Raw genomic sequence first — 16,901 nt, 5'->3', positions numbered from 1 at the left:
GCTTCTCCCTCTGCCTATGTCTCTGCCTCTTTCTCTCTCTCTGTGTGACTATCATAAAATAAATAAAAATTAAAAAAAAATATCACAGGCTGAGCCACTTTCCAGGACTTCTCAACCATTCTCTTCCATGAAACATTAAATTCAAGGACAGCAAGAGGATGAGCCACTAATGATAGGGACACTTCAGGCCACGCATATGAAACCTAAGATCTGCAACTAGAATGAAAGATTCTTTCTGGAGTTCACTTATTTGAGAATAAGAGAATTAATTGGCCTTCTTAACAATCATTCCAATAATTCAAATGCATGAGTTCTTACTATGCACTTTACAAAGTCAGAGCACCATATCTGAAATTAACTTCCTAATGATTTGGGTGGGGCTGGAACCTTCTGATTTCAGAGAGCAGTCAGCTTCTCTGGCTCAGAGAGCACACATCCAGTTTGTGGCCCTTGAGCATCTTAGGAAATAGGGCAGAAGGAAGCATAATCAAGAAGCCTGTCCTTTTGGTTGAGGTCAAACATAGCATGGCCAGAACAAAAAGCAGCAAGCAAGGGGCTGATTTATAGCTTCAGTAATGAAATATATTAAGTCCAAACAGCATTTGCAAACTCGTCTCTTTTTAAAGCAACTTGAGAAAAAACAGACCCTATCTCACTTGCCTGTGCCGAACCATTCTCTGGACCAGGAGGCTTGCAGACGACTGGTATACCCGAGGCATCCAGTCTTCCAGTGGGTGTCTCTTGATGTTGATGGCGACTACCTGAATATTGAGGAGGTCAGCCAAGCGTAGAAAGTTCATTTTGTCTGCAATGGAAAAAAAAAATGATCCCAAATGCACGGCCACTGCGACACTAAGGTTCAAAGGGTGACACTAAGTTGGCAGACTCTTGTTTCTGCGTTTCCTAGGTGAAGATCTGAAGCTTCAAAAGGTGAAGGCCCAAGGCCAAGGAGCCATCAAGTGGCACAGCCACCTGTCCTCACTCAGATCTGCAGCCAACCCAAGGCAGCCAACACTAGCATGTGATTTTGGTAGTTCACAGATGCTGCTACCTCACCCCCTGCCTTCTACCCACCTACCTCTTCACATGGGCCATCCCTACTTTCAGTGTCTGCCTGACTTACCTTTCCAGCCTCCACTCCACCTCTCTTGCCTCCCCACCAAGCCTCCAAAGTAGCTGTAATCCACCTCCTTCCCCTTCCCTCAATCTCCTATCCTCTTCTCTGCCCACCCTCCCTCCCTGCCCCTCCTCAGAGATTCACTCAAATCCACAGCTTCCACAACAAGTTGGCCCAAGAGCCAAGCCAAAGTTCACCAGACTCTTTCTGACCAGCCTGGACCCATGTGGCTACAGAGCCAGTATTCTCCAGATCTGCCAAATGTCCAGGGTCACTACCCTGCACACCTCTCTCCAACCAGACAGGCTGGATGCTGACTATGACTCAACTGGGTTGGTTTTCAACCCCATTTGTGTATGAACTTTCTGCTCCATACAATGTAAAGAATTTCATCCCATAGATGAAATCAGGATATGTAAAGGATGTTACTGCTTCCTACAAAGTTCTTCTTACAATTTCTTTCCAAGTTTTTTTTGAAAACTAAGTTGACGCTTAGAAACAAAGTTGATGTTTGGAAAACTTTAAAAAAGCTGTTGAAAGAAATCACCAGTGCAGATTGGGTCTAGCTGAGACAACAGGCAAAGTTTGGGGTGGGCATTTTTTTATCCTAGAAGTCTTCTCATTCAGAGGGCCTGGCAGATATACATAGCTCCATTCCAGTTTTCAGGAGCAAACAATGAATGATGGCTCTACAGTTAGTACAGCGTGGATTGTGCAAGAAAGATGACACAGAACTGCCATCAACAGATGTCCAGGCAAAGAATAAGCTTCAGCCCTGGCAGAAGCGTGGCTTCATCCGAGTGATGAGCCTGAATCAAATACAGCCTTGAGTGATGTCACACATTCATGTTGCTATTTTCCTCAACAGTTGTATGGTGCTAAGAACACAAAAGAACATGAATCCATAAAATTAGATGAAAAAACACACATGGGGCAGCCCGGGTGGCTCAGTGGTTTAGCGCTGCCTTCAGCCCAGGGTGTGATCCTGGAGACCTGGGATCGAGTCCCACATCGGGCCCCCTGCATGGAGCCTGCTTCTCACTCTGCCTGTCTCTGCCTCTCTCTCTCTGTGTGTGTGTCTCTCATGAGTAAATAAATTAAAAAAAAAACACACACACACATAGATGTCTTAGGATATCCAAGTTCCTGAGTCTTCAGAGTTAGAAAGAAAATATACATACATGTCTTAATAGCCAAAGGCATGGAACACCTACTCAGGCAGAAGTGCAAACTTGGAGAATTAGGTGACAGGATAATTGGATCCAAGGGCCTGGGCTGCATGAACCCCACCATCACTGGCTAGGGAGACAATGACATGACAAGCATGAGTAGGATTTGGGTGACCTACTGACAGGAACCCAGCTAAAACATCATACGTTAAGCAACCTAAACCAAAAGGGAATCTGTTAGTCTCACTGGGTTCACATCTTTTCATCCAGAAGATTCAGTAGAACAACAACAACAACAACAAAAAAAAAAGAGAATCAAAACAATAGTAATTTTGTGTTAAGAAGGAACTTATACTCATCGGACATTCTTATGTTGAAGATCAGAAGTCAGCTAACTTTTTCTGTAAAGGGCCAGATAGTAAATATATTAGGCTTTGCAGGTCAAATGATCTCAATTTTAACTACTCAGTTCTGCTGTTATAGCGTGAAAGCAGCCATAAATAATACACAAATGAATGAGCATGGATGTGTTTCAATAAAACTTTATTTACAAAACAGGTGTAGGGCCATATTTAGCCTATGGACCATAATCGGCCAACTATTGCTGTAGATACATTACTTCTGCCATATTCTCTTTAATTCTATTCAGCCCTTTTCTTCCCATATTGGTAAGTTTGTGTTTTTCAGTTTAATACTGGATTAAGTTTTAACATTTTGGGTACTAATAGAATTCCAGTGTTTAGCCCTGAAAACGACAAATGCTCATAACTGCTGATCAAATGGAAAAGAGAAAATATTCACAGAAGTATTGCTATCCTCTGCTCTTACAGAGTGGAGACCACCATGTAGCATGTAATTCTGTTCAACTTTCTGTTATTAACACTGTCTTTGAAAGTGTTAGTTGAACAAAGGCGTCTTTTGGACATCTAGACTTAGATCCTATCAAATATACCCTATGGTTCCTAAAAGCTGACAAATCTTACTGGCCGGCCATCTCATGTAAAGATGTGGTTGCATTGGTAACAATATTTCAATCAACCATGCTATTTGGCAAAAAGTAAAATACTGGGGAGTCTACTGAGCCATAAGCTCACTGGTGCCTTCTTCTTGTCCTATCTCTGAAAGTTCTCAGAATGAAGGGCCGATGACCCAGACTCCCTGCTGACTCCCAATCATGAGCCACCAAATAGAGATCGAGGTCCCAGGGGTGTGTCCTGGGAGTGCCTTCCTACCTCCTTCACCTGCTCAGAAGGTCATGAGCTACTTCTGCTGAATGTCTGTAGAGCCACTAGAGAGTAAGAGAATTACATTCAGGTGTAGCTTAGTTTTGTCAGTGTGGTGTCATCTGAAGCCTGGACAAGAAGGTCACATTTAAATGGATGGGTAAGTCTGCAGCAGATGAATTACAACTACTGCGGTTCTGTCCTCCTGAAGCAAATGCTCAAGTCTGAGATTTATAAATTTATTTATTTAAAGATTTTATTTACTTATTCATGAGAGACACAGAGAGAGAGGCATAGACATAGGCAGAGGGAGAAGCGGGCTCCCTACTGGGAGCCCGATGTGGGACTCCATCCCAGGACCCCTGGGAACATGACCTGAACCAAAGGCAGAAGCTCAACCACTGAGCATCCAGGCACCCTCAAGTCTGAGATTTAGATAATGTAAATATCAAAGATTAGTTATGTGGAAGGGTGGGGGGAGGTAAACCTTAGATAGAACAAAGTTCTAGAGGAGGACAACAATCTTGGCCAGAACCAGCAAAACAGGTGTTATGTGCTGACAGGTGTCCCCTCAAAATTAATATGTTGAAGTATTAACTGCAAGGACCTCCGAGTGTGACTGTGTTTGGAAAGGGGCCTCTTCTAAAGAGGTAGTTAAAATGAGGTCACTGGATGGGCCCTTATCCAATATGACTGGTGTCCTCACAAGAGGAGGCAATTAGGACACAGACACACACAGAGGAAAGACCATGTGAAGATGCAGGGGGGGCAATCATTTACAAGCCAAAGGAGAGAGGCCTACTCTGCTGACACCTTGATCTTGGACTTCTAGCATCCAGAACCATGAGAAAATAAATTTCTGTTGTTTAAGCCGCCCAGTGTGTGGTACTTTGTCATGGCTGCCCTGGAAAACCAACACAACCAGGAAATTTCTCAACTCATTGTTAATTTGATTATGTTAAAGCAAACACTTCTTTCCTAAAGTTCTGAAAGGAGACTTAAAGACTCTCACAAAATTAAGAAATCAATAAAAAATTCTTTATACTTTAAATGTCCTATCCACCCCTTATAAAAAATCATAAACCAAACTGACAAACAAAACACCCACTAGAGTGAAGAAAAGGGGAATTTCAAGTTCAATGATCACGTTTTTTGCTTCTTTTAACAAAATCCTTGACAAACTCTTAGCTTGCACAAACATATTAAAAATTCTAAAGAAATAAAGTATAATATGAACAGGTTTTTAAATGATTTTCTCCTTGACACACATGTCTTCCAGATAATACCCTGAATTAACAAATTGGTTTATAAAGTCTGACCTCAAGTATAAAATATATACAACAAACTATTAAACAGTATTCCTATAATTTCTTTTTTTTAAAGATTTTATTTATTTATTCATGATAATCACACACACAGAGAGAGAGAGGCAGAGACACGGGCAGAGGGAGAAACAGGCTCCATGCAGGGAGCTGGACGTGGGACTCGATCCCAGGTCTCCAGGACCACGCCCCGGGCCAAAGGCAGGCGCTAAACCACTGCGCCACCCAGGGATCCCCTATTCCTATAATTTCTTAAGAAAATCAGGTAGAAACCAGGAAATTCTAGCTTTATTTAATGTTCTTAATGTCTCTAGTTAAAAAAAATTATTTATAAAGATGTATAAATTAACAATAGGCCAACAATTAATTGCTGCAGAAAGGCCACTGGGAGAGAAAAATAATGTTCATTAATTTTATTGGTAAAAAGACACATTTTAAAGATCTGGTTTAAAAAGTTGAAATCTAAAGACTTGTGATGAAGATTAAAATGTTACAAAATTAATTCATTAAAAAAATTAAAATAATTTAAAATTTTAAACCAAATTGATATAATGCTCCCTGTAAAGAAAAACTAGTACATTGTTCTATGATTTAGGGTTTAAAATGTGGCTTCATGTCTTTTTCCTGATTTTTCCAATGTAAATACAAACTATAAATATGTATTTTAGTTCATGTATAATTTTTTTTCTCCAAAGAGGTTAAAATGGCTGGAACTACTCACATCCTTCACCTTTATAGGTCAATTGGTGTCATGATCTCAACTAACATTTAAGCATCCATAAACCTAACCATCGGCTAGAACCACGTGGCATGATTTAAACTGTTGTGGTTTAAAAAGTTAGATCTTCATCAATCATCTTGTGTAAATCTTACACAATATTATAAATCACAAGGCCCTGTAGAGTTGCCCACTTCAACCGTGTGGTAACAGCAAGCAGTTTTCTTCTCTGACAAATCCTTAGTGTCAGCAATATGGTTTTTAAAGCGTATTTCCTAAAATTACTAATTGAGTTGGGGGCATTGCATGAATGAATGTTGAGATAAATAGTCAACAACCTGGATTTACCTAAGACTTTCAAAGAAGTTAAAATGTCATGTCCCTATGTATAAATAGATTTGTTCTTCAGGGCACTCAAATTAAAATATTATGCAACAATTGTCTCACATTATGCTATAAAAACTAAAGTTTTCAGGCTTTAGTCACACCGGCATTTAAGCATATTCATTGGTATGACTATCTGTGTATGTGTCTACAATAACGTATATTAAAGTTAATAGATGAAATTCAGAACAGGTTCATCATGCTCTTCATATGAGGCACAGAAGGCTGGTCCTTGCCATCTTTGTCTTCTGCTCAGGGATCTGGATTTACAGCCCTTGCCCATGGAGATTCTCTTATTTCTCACAAGTCTGCAACACTTATACTGACTTTTATTATGTCTTGGATGACTGTGGAGCACTGTAAAGACACGAAGCTTCTCACTTTTGGAGGAGATATAATGTCAGCTGGTTCACACATTTCCCTTGCTATGATTGTTCTTGGCCAGCATGAAAACATTCTATAGCACAGCGGCTTTGAGCCATGCCTCATTGTCAGGTTCCTCTGCTCCCTTTTGTCACTGAGTTGTCCTTCGGTAACACTTACGGATCTCACCCTGTACAAGATCACAACCCACATTCAGAAAAGAACCTCTACAGACGGGCAGGTGGTGGTGGTGGTGTCTGGTATCCAGATCGTCATTGGCACTCTCCAGGAAGTTGTGGGGTAGCATCAAAAAGCTCCTCCTTCCTCTTGCTCATGTAATTCATGGAGTGATACATCCAAACAAGCAGGGGGGCCAGGAGAACTTGGATGTGTTTGGTATGCTCCATATTTATCCTATACAACCGAGCAGTTTGTTTAAGAGCTACCCTACTTACAGCCCAGAACATGGAAGAAGCTGACAAGACATAAAAAAGCTGTTCATCCTCCCACTTGAGAGATGACTATCAAAAGTTAGATGGACCCCATCAACCAAAAAACATTTGTATGAGTATGTCCTGGAGACCATGTGTATCTTTTCTAGATGAGCCGGAGATACCCAAGTATATGGGCCTTCTCATGCATGACAAAGACTCCTAAAAGTTCCCATCTCTAGGTTTAGAACATCTGACCTTTTGCTACTAATCTAGGAATAAACTTTACAGAAGGAACTGCGAAGAAAGCTCATAAAGCTCTAAAGATTCACTGACACCTTCAGAGTCCCAATTGTCTAGAAGCAACAGAGGTACTAAAAAATCACCAAAGGGGAATTCTCAAAAACAGAGGGGCTGAAGTTTGGGAACACCTCGACTAGAGTGACCAGCCACAGTACCCTGGTTCTTGAAGTGGGACATCCAAGGAGACTCAAGTATCAACCCTCTCCTCTAAGTACTAGAGCAGTGGTCTTCAAATAGTGGTCCCTGGTTCTGTTCTTGTGTTCCCCACCCTTTGTGGGATAAGTGCTGAATATAAAAACTTGTCAAACAATTGCCAGGATCATGTTCACTGATTCTAATAATGAAAAGATGGGACTTGGATTTTACACTTTTTAATTTAATTTTTCTGGGTATTTAATTTTTGCTGTATTTTACCAAAGGGACAGACTATATGACAGGTGAGAAATTAAGAAGCTTCACTACACACAACTCAGGAAGCACCACGTTCAGGGGTTGCCCAGGGCACCAGCTGCCCTTCCCCACCACCGGCAGAACCCTAACCTTGACATGCTCAGTGGCATAGGCAACCATCACCAGTCCTTAACAGGGGTCATCAGGCTGGCTCCCGACCAGACACTCAGAGCCATTATGTTGAGCGGGGTGGCTGAGGAGACACGTTCAGGGCTCAATGGAAGGTGCTTGTCAAATCCTGCTAATTCAAGAGGGCAAAGGTGGTTTTCTATCCCAGATCCCAAATTCACACTGGAAGATGTGAGCACTACCCACTGACCAGTGCCTTACTGTACATTTCTCTTTGTTCTTTTTTTTTTACATAAGTTCCAGAGACCCGCTGTCATCTCTTTCTCCCACGTGCATGGAGTCCTCATTAGGCCTATGGCTCTGCAGGACTAGTTTGAGAGTCCTTGTCTCAGGTAAATTTACATCCTGTAGAACCTACCACTCCCCTGGGGTCTGTTCCCATCTAGATTCTTCTGGAAACGGATGAAGCAAGGTTATGCTACAATTTGGGATGTATTTTAGTCACTTCACATCTTTCCACATTGACATATCATCTTTACAGTCATTCTTAATGTCACCAAGATTTCCCATTACATGGCTATCAGAATCTGGGGTCGGTTTAACACAAAGCACAGGTCTGGGAATCAGAAAGCCTCGACCACTTTGCAGCTGCGTGGCCTTGGGCAAATCACTTAACCTCTTCCAGTCTCAGTTTCCATACTGATAAATGAGGATGACAAAAATCCCACCTCAGTGATCACATATACACCATGTACTGAAAACACTCATGGCAATGGCTCACACATGCTAAACATGCCACAGATATGAAGTGCCATTCATAATAGCTACCCACCACTAATACCTGAATTTCAGGTTACTTTCAACTTTTTGCTTTCAAATATTGAATGCGATGTAGATGTTCATTTCCACAGCTCTCTTCTATTTTAGATGATTTCCTTAAGGCAGGATCAGCAGTGGAATGACTGTGACAAGGTAAAAGCTTTGGGATGGTTCCTTACACATTGACAACTCGTATGGGGACAGCCCTGTTGGAACACAGCGTGAAGACCCAAGTTCCACTGAATTGCTGCCAGCAGGGAGCACCAGCATACATTTTTATTTGCAAACTTAAATAATATACTGTTGTTTTATGAATCACCCTCAGGAGTCACCCATTTTTGAACATACAGCAAAGAGGAATGTAAGAGGCCAAGGCTTCTTACCCACGTGCCCCTTCTGTCCCTCGTCGGAGATCCTCAAAAGGAGCTCCAGGTGGGGACTGCTGATGTGTGGCATCACGATCTTGGCCAGCCGCTTCCACTGGGCCTCTGTCACCACAAACTCTGTGCCCACCTTGACTTTCAGAATGTTGAAAGCCTCTATCATTTTGCGACGTTTCAGGTATGCCAGTTTGAGAATCTCATTCTTTAAAAAACAGAATTGTGGGTTTTTTAAAAAACAGGATTGTGGGTTTTTGAAAGAGAAAGATCCAAGAAAGCCTTGTTTCTTTCCCCTAAATGTTTCAGGGTATTTGACAAGCCAAAGAGAAGGCACCAATGGGTCTATGAAGCAAGGTATACAATCCCTCCCCGGCTGCAGGTATGCATAGCTATCCCGTCTGCATAAACAAAACTCATCTTACCAAGTTGAAATGAGGGAGTCTGTGAAGGATAATCTGTGTGATGAGAAACAGAGCAGCAGGAGGCAGACTGGTCCCAACTCCACTCTGCCCAGGAGGAAGGGAGATTCCAGAAAGGAAGGAAATCGGGTGTGCTGCCGAGACACAGGGAGAACCCAGAAAGGGAGAAGATAGAGCTGCCATTAAGTCAGTCAAGAAAGACAAGAGGGGGAGGAGAAAAGTGGGGGAAGTGAAACCAGGCTAGAAGTGGTCCGGAAGGAAGAGGTCCAGGGCAGGAAGAACAGCTGGCCTGCCTAGAGCTGCCATCTGGCTGGAGCTTCAGGAATCTTCCTGAAGAGAGAATAGGCTGGGTGGCCCTCCTCAGGTTATGCCAGCCACCTGATGCCCACTCCTACTGCTCACTGTAAGCCTGTTACCCAATAACATCTTCATTTAATTGATTATGTGGCTAGACTGTGACTGTTTAAGGGGTGTAGGCTGTGTCTTAATCGTCTTTGACTTCTCCGAGCTTTGAATGGTGCTGGGCACCTAAAGCACATTTAAGACATTTGCTGATGGATCCCTGTTGCAGAGGATTACCCAAAGAAATGTTTCCTTGGGGTTGGGGTTGGGGTTGGGGGTGGGGGCTAGAGCAACACTTCTGTCCAGCAGCGGCAAAGAGGAGAGGCACACAGCCTCTGGGACAGCCTCTTTCCACCCAGAGGGAGGAAGTCGGGATAGGAGGGTCCCTGGAGGCCTGGTGTCTGAGGCAGGGGTAGCCCAAGGCCCCACAGTGCATAGACTCATCAGGGCCCAGACAGGTCAGACATCTTCAAAGGCCAATTGGGCCAAATCTCAGGCTTAGCCCTACCATCTGTTTCTCCTTAGCTGCAAACTATTGAAGTTCTCCCTGACTTTCTTCTTGTTCCCTGGTGGCAGCAGCCCTATGCAATGAAAAACTCAGGACAGAACGAAAAGGATCACGAGCCAAAAGGCAAAGTCTTCCCTTAAGGAAAATCATTTTTTGATGAAAAGCCTATCTGTGCAGCTAGTCTTGCAATATGAAAAAACAACCAAGGAGAGAGGTGTGCAGGGGTGACATGGCTGAGGTATCCTGGTGGATTCTGGGCTGGAAATAAAACATCCTCCACTCCGAGTACTCAGAAGCTTCTGCCCACCCAACACCTCCAGGAATTCTCCAGACATAAATCAAACAGGCAGGTACCAGGGCAGGAACTGTTGGCTTTAAGAAGTTTCTGCTTCTGCTGGAGAGGGGAAAAGGAGTTGGGAGCTTGCAGAATATCCCAACCCCCATTTTTTTTTTTAAGATTTTCTTTTTTTTTGTTTTTTTAATTTTTATTATTTATTTATGATAGAGAGAGAGAGAGAGAGGCAGAGACACAGGCAGAGGGAGAAGCAGGCTCCATGCACCGGGAGCCTGATGTGGGATTCGATCCCGGGTCTCCAGGATCGCGCCCTGGGCCAAAGGCAGGCGCTAAACCGCTGCGCCACCCAGGGATTCCCCCCAACCCCCATTCTTAGGAAAAACATTTCAAGGAGCCATGAGCAACTTCATGCCTTAAGAGCAAGGAGTAAAGCAAGAGCCCTGTCACTGCCCACAATGTCGAGACTCACTGTTAGACCCATGACTAGACTGGTAAAGAGCCGACCCACCTAGCAGAATAGAGCAAGACACCGAATAAGTCTTCAGACTGGCCAAAGCAAAAAGAAAAAGGACACTTTCAAATATTGACCACATGCATTTGTCAGCCTCCCCGCCTGTGGACCCAGCCCAGATGCCCAGTCCCCCGACCCCCACCCGCCTTTCACTCATGTATGGTACCTTTAAGTGCTTCCTGTAATTGTTGTAGACCACAGCCAGAAAGACGGACATGAAGATGTAGGTATTGATGATGATGTAGGTGATGAAGTACAGAGAGTACCACCGACTGAAGTTATAGGCAGGCATCCTAGAATGAAAGAATGATATTGCATGGTTTTTCATAGCTTAGGTCCCCAGCACATAAAAGGCTGGCCTTAGGTGCCATCCTGGATGGACAATCCACATGCACAAGGCATAGCAAAAACTTCTCTCACTCTCACTGCCCTGCATATGCTGCATCGTTATCCGCTATCCAATGGGGCCACAGAGCCATCACCAGCCCTAACGCTAACTAGCTGACTCAGAACTTGCCTTCTGAATTTCTTAGTGCCTTATAGAGTTGGCAGCTAGGACCCTGGAGATTCCCTGATCCCATTCCCTCCCTTCACAATGAGAAAACTGAAGCCTAGAAAGGACACAGACTTGCCCAGAACTCTCAAAGCAGTGTGGCTTGGGCTTATATTCAAGGCCCTTCAGGGACACCAGGGTGGTCTGCTGGGGGGCCCAATAATTTTCTAGCCACTCTAGGACAGTGAGAAGGAAAGGGGCACCATAATAATAGCACCAGGATGAGAGGCATAAATCAGGATGTGTGCTTACTCCACCTTTAATGGAAATCATATTTTAAATGGGGGGGGGGCACTGGTGGCAGGGTTTGAGGGAAAGATCCAAGAGAACACCCTTGGCCAGAACTGTACCTTGCCTGTGTTTTGTCTGAACCAGGCTCAAGAGTGAGCAACAACCCAGAACAACGTGATGATCCCACATAGAACTAGATGACAAGGATACCTGGGTGGCTCAGTGGTTGAGTGTCTGCCTTTGGCTCAGGACGTGATCCCAGGAACCTGGGATCAAGTCCTGCATCGGGCTCCCCGCAGGAACCTACTTTTCCCTCTGCCTATGTCTCTGCCTCTCTCTCTGTGTCTTTCATGAATAAATAAATAAAATCTTAAAAAAAAAAAAAGGAACTAGATGACAGAAAACCTGCACCTGTCCCAAAGAGCAGTACAGCATGAGTTGGGACTGACATTTGCAGTTAGAGTTCCATAGTGCTGTTTAATAATTTCACTTCCACAAACAGGGCTAATCCATAATACAATGGACATTAGGGGAAAAAAAAACCCACATAATGTCTTCCTCCTAAGTAAAATCCACCTGTGTGGAGAAATTGGCATTTTGGGGAGGAAGGCAACAACTGTGAATCTTTACATTTCTTTCTCGCTTCCTTTAACCAGAAAAGCACACCAATGCTTAGAAGGTCAAGTCATGACTCCTTCATACAGATGTCTTACTACTTAAATTTAAGACTCAAAAAAGTCCCGGAATAGAAAGTGGGCTCAAATATTTAAGAGTTGTGTCTCAAGAAATGTTTCCTGTTGCTTTCAGGTTTTTTTTTTTAATCCCCTAAATTCAGTTTTAAATAAAGAGGGTAGGCTATCATTAGTGTAAACATTTCACATTCCTTGAAAATTTTTATAATGAATATGAATACATAGAAAAATCACTATTTCGCCTTTCTCAGGCCTGCTGGTGTTAGCAGACAGCCGTCTTTAACTAAGTGAAGTCTGTCCTGGTAGCAAATGTCCATGAACGTGAGCTGGGATGGACGTACATGACATCGGGGCTGTTCGCAGTAGTGACCAGCACGTAGAGTTCAAACGCTATCTCCAGGATATCTGTGAAGTAGGGCAAGCCTTCCACTGTTTTAAGACTCCTAAGGAGGAACCAAAAACACAGAGTGAGGAACTCACACACATAAAAAAAGTTGTGGTTTCTGACGCATTTTTCCCCTTTCAAGAGCACTCCTGGAGGGTCTGAATGAGGAAGACTCCTGTGACAAACTCTGCCACCATCAGGCTGAACCCACACAGGAGAGAATTCACAGGCAGAAACTTCCAAAGCAGTGTGCTCACCTAACCCCAAAAAGCTTCAAGGCCATAAGGGAGAAGATTAGCACGCTGAACATAAACAAGAGGAAGACGTAGAGGATATCGGGCAGAGTGTTCCGGATGCTTCTGAAAGTTCTTCGGATCTGTGGAGATCAAATATAATTTCAGGTACAAGAAATCAGCTAATTTTCTGCAAAAACAAAAACAAACCTTTGCATATCCTTAAGGTATATCCTTACCTGACGGCTTTCAGGGAAGTTAATTAGGAAGACTGGCCTTAGGGCCCTGGACCACCGAATGCTGTGGATATTAACAGCTTCCAGGGAACCATAGATAATCAAATCGATTAAGGTCAGCTGTAAGAGACACAGGACAAAACCATCAGTGTCACACTGCTAGAGGACACACACAGGAAGTGACAGTGTGGATGCGCGTTCGCTGACCCAGAAGGAAGGTGACTAATGCAAGTTTCATAAAGAGTATAATTCTAATTTTGTAATAGAAGATTAATAATTGCTGTCATTTGTGTATTTATTATGTGCCATGGAATATAAAAAGCACCTCCCATAATTATTCTCGGTTATCCTTACCACACCTCTGAGGTGGGCACTATCCCTGGATAGAGACCCCTGAGGCACAGAGAGGGTGAGCATGTGGCCCTGGCCACATAGCTAGAAAGGGGCAGAACTGACAGTGGAACCCATGGAGTCTGACATCAGAGCCCATGCAGTTATCTGCACTGTTACATACTTCCACACTACATCCTAATTAACTTTAACTTTTCTTCAATTTGACATATGAAAGAGAGGTTGTGTTGCCTAGCAATAGAGGTAGGAAAATCCAGAACACAGAAAATCCTTACTGATCCTTATTGCCTGGGTTTGTGATCACCTGAGAACAGGGCAAAAGAAGAACCTAATGTGTTCTAGGAAAATGTAAGTAAAAAATAATAATCTACCACCATCAAAGTGTTTGTTGAGCAAGGCACAGAGGCCCCAGTAAGATCCAACACAAGGTGAGAGACAGGACGCAGACATAGGAGGAGGCTAGCTGTGCTGGGTACCGATCAGAGGGAACCCAGTGTGGCTGTCCCAGGGGAGCAGGGACAGGCTCCTGCTCCCTTGGGACAGGCAATAACCAAACATTATGGCATTAGAGAAGGCTACATGGGTAGGCACTCCTTGATGTAATCTTAAAGCAAAGATAGTTTGAAAAGTATAAAACTCAAAAAAGTCAAGAGCCACAGCAATAAGACATAGTAAAGGGACTCTCAGGGAGGAACAGTCCTGGTGTGTCTGGGAAGCAGAGGGCCCTGTGGGGTGCAGTCAGATGAAGCAGGAAGTGATGAGGATTAGTGGCAGGTGGCTTTGAGGGCCAGGCTAAAAGGGTAAGTCTTATTCCCAGGACCTGGAGAATCCTGGAAGTCTTTCAAATGAGGGCATCAAAGGCAAAGGAGTGAGATGCCAGGGAACAGATGATGGACAAACCCAGACAGGGCAAGAGTGCATTCTCATTCGATTCACTCCATCCGTGCATTTACAGAGTGTGTCTTAGTGTAGGGTGTCCTTCTAGTTCTGGAGAGAGAGCAAAGAGCTTAGTGAGCAATGCCTGCCCTCACGAGCGCTCATTCCAGTAAGAAAGAACAGTCCCAATGATAAATATGCTCTGCAGCAGGTGGTAGTCTGTGCTCTGGAGAACACCCAGGTGTGGCAAAGGGCTGAGGGTGCACACAGCAGCCTGAAGCAGCCCCACTGTGCACGGAGGGTGTGGGATGGGGTGGGTGGAAGACACGAGAGGACGAGAGAGCCTGGGCTGTGACAAGGACTTTGGCTTTTCTACAACGTGAGATGGAAGGCATTGGAAGATTCAAAGCAGGGAAGCACTGTGATCTGACTTAAATTTTTAGAGTGCCTATGTGCCCACAGTATCTTAAGCATTGGGCTAGGAGTTTTAGGAGATACAGAGGTACATCAGACCCTGGCCTAGGATGGGGCCAAGCAGCAGATGAGGTTGTGAAAGAACACCCTCTTTTGGGAGGAGATTAGCAGGAGCATCTGCCTCTATCTTATATATTCAGGATTTTTTGGATTGCTCTTTCTTCCAAAAATAACCTCCTTCTCCCACTTCCCCTCTCCATCTTCTGCCATTCTGCATTGGGCAGCATGGATGGCATTGTAGACCAAACCCAAGCCTGTGGTCACAGGTACCCCTCCCAGACTGAGTGTGCCACAAATATTTTAATAAATATTTCTAAAAATAAGAAAAGCACAGATAGGTAGTCTGTATATTCTGAGGGCTCAGCAGATGCGTGAAGGGAGATCAAAACAAATGTTCAGAGCAAGGTGAGAAGAGACCGTGGGTATTTCAGGCACAAGAGCCACCGCAGCCTGAGGAGGGGTCAATGGTACGTGCGTAGGGTGGCAGGTGACTCGGGCTGGCTAGAGTGAAGAGGCCTCTGTGAAAAAATTTGCAGGATTGGGGGCACTGAATTGTCTGGTGGAGCTCACAGACATTTTTCAGTGTGAGAGGGAAATGATCGACGATGTGCTTCTGGAGAATTAATCCAGCTGCGGTATCTCAAACGGATGTATCAGCCGGGGAACTGAGGTTGAGGTGACCGTGGCAGTTCCCAAAAGGGGTGGCCAGGGCCTGGACCACATTGTGGGAACAGAATGGCATGCAACAAAGAGACAATGTGTGGCTACATCAGAGACTACTGCAATAGTCCAAGCAGGGAGGATGGACACGGGGCAAGAGGTGTTGTGAGGGTCTCTGAGGAGGCCAAATGCAAGAAAGAAAAGGGAATCTTGACTAAGAGGATTAGGAACTGGGTGTTGGGACCTAAGGCACAAACAGCTAGGGGAGCGCTGGAGTCAAAGACAGTGGGTCTCATCCCACTAGGTTTGTGTTGACACGCAGATGTAGAAACTGCTAGCAAGCAGTTGGCCACAGACAAAAGAAACTCGGAGGCGAAATGGGTAACAGCTATAGCATGGTGACCCCTACCTATCAGTGTTTGTGGAAGCTCTGAGAACAGATGGCTTAGAGGCCTGCAGCCTGAGCCAGGGGTTAATTGGAAAGAACCATGGTTCAGGCAGGCTGGCTGCTTTGCCATATGCTAACTCTCAAGTACCTTTATCTAATCACCGAAGGGGCCTCCCTGGGGATTACGTACAGCCCCTCTGGGCATAGCTGCCTAGCGTATATCCTCCCAGATTGCCCTGTGAATGTTGTACACCTTCTCTCCTTTTTCTTCTTAACCAAGATGAGATTCAGCTCTATTGTAACTTGTTCTTTTGACCTAATGAATGATAAGCACCTCCCCTTGGGAACAGACACAGGATGTTACTTCAGCACTATTTTAAAGGGCTGAATGGATGTGTCACCTTTTCTTTAGCATGTATCTGTCAGGAAATGGAGTTGTTTCCAATTTTTCGGTATTATGAACAGTTCAGCCATGACCACTCTTGTGGCTATATCTTTGAACACATCCTCCTTTCCTAAATTCCCAGGAATGGAATACACATTGAAGGCTTCTGAAAGGAACTGCAGAACAGCCTTCCAGAAAGACAGCTTATTCGTCCCTTCAGTAGAGGGTAAGAGGTTCTTTTTTCTCGCAGTTTTGCTCACACCACTTCATAGACAAACACATGGTGTTTTAATTGCTGTCTTAATATATTTTTCTTAAGTAATGAAATTATACATCTTTTTCATATTTACCATTATTTACTTTTTCTTCTACAAGATGCCTTCCTCTATTTTCAGCATTATTGGAGTTTCTTTTTTCCCCCCCTCAATTTGGAAGTGCTCTTGTTACCTTCAAATACAGCATTCACACTGTCATATTTTGCCTTATTTGCTTCACAGTTGGGGTTCACTTGTACTTGTGCTAGTGGTGTTTGCTGTGCCAAAGTCTGTCACTGTTGCTTTAACCAAGTCAAATCTACTCCACCTTTTCTCTTCATAGTTTCTGCCTTTGATCAC

General features: G+C 44.0%; 1 protein-coding gene across 1 annotated transcript in view; it reads right to left on the bottom strand.

Annotated features, from left to right (window-relative positions):
- The window catches only part of LOC129510713 (uncharacterized), a 39,959-nt gene that overhangs the window by 10,618 nt on the left and 12,440 nt on the right, over positions 1-16,901 (bottom strand). Inside the window, exons 5-10 of the mRNA XM_055326910.1 lie at positions 13,157-13,273; positions 12,942-13,060; positions 12,641-12,742; positions 10,990-11,116; positions 8,752-8,953; positions 661-805 (exon numbers count right to left, since the gene is read on the bottom strand). Coding sequence (XP_055182885.1) covers positions 661-805; positions 8,752-8,953; positions 10,990-11,116; positions 12,641-12,742; positions 12,942-13,060; positions 13,157-13,273 — 812 coding nt within the window. The remainder of the gene's footprint in view (positions 1-660; positions 806-8,751; positions 8,954-10,989; positions 11,117-12,640; positions 12,743-12,941; positions 13,061-13,156; positions 13,274-16,901) is intronic.

Source organism: Nyctereutes procyonoides, unplaced genomic scaffold, assembly GCF_905146905.1.
Source record: "Nyctereutes procyonoides isolate TBG_1078 unplaced genomic scaffold, NYPRO_anot_genome, whole genome shotgun sequence".
In the NCBI taxonomy this organism is placed as follows: domain Eukaryota; kingdom Metazoa; phylum Chordata; class Mammalia; order Carnivora; family Canidae; genus Nyctereutes; species Nyctereutes procyonoides.
The sequence above is the reverse complement of the archived record's forward strand: the minus strand, read 5'-3'. Positions and strand labels throughout refer to the sequence as shown.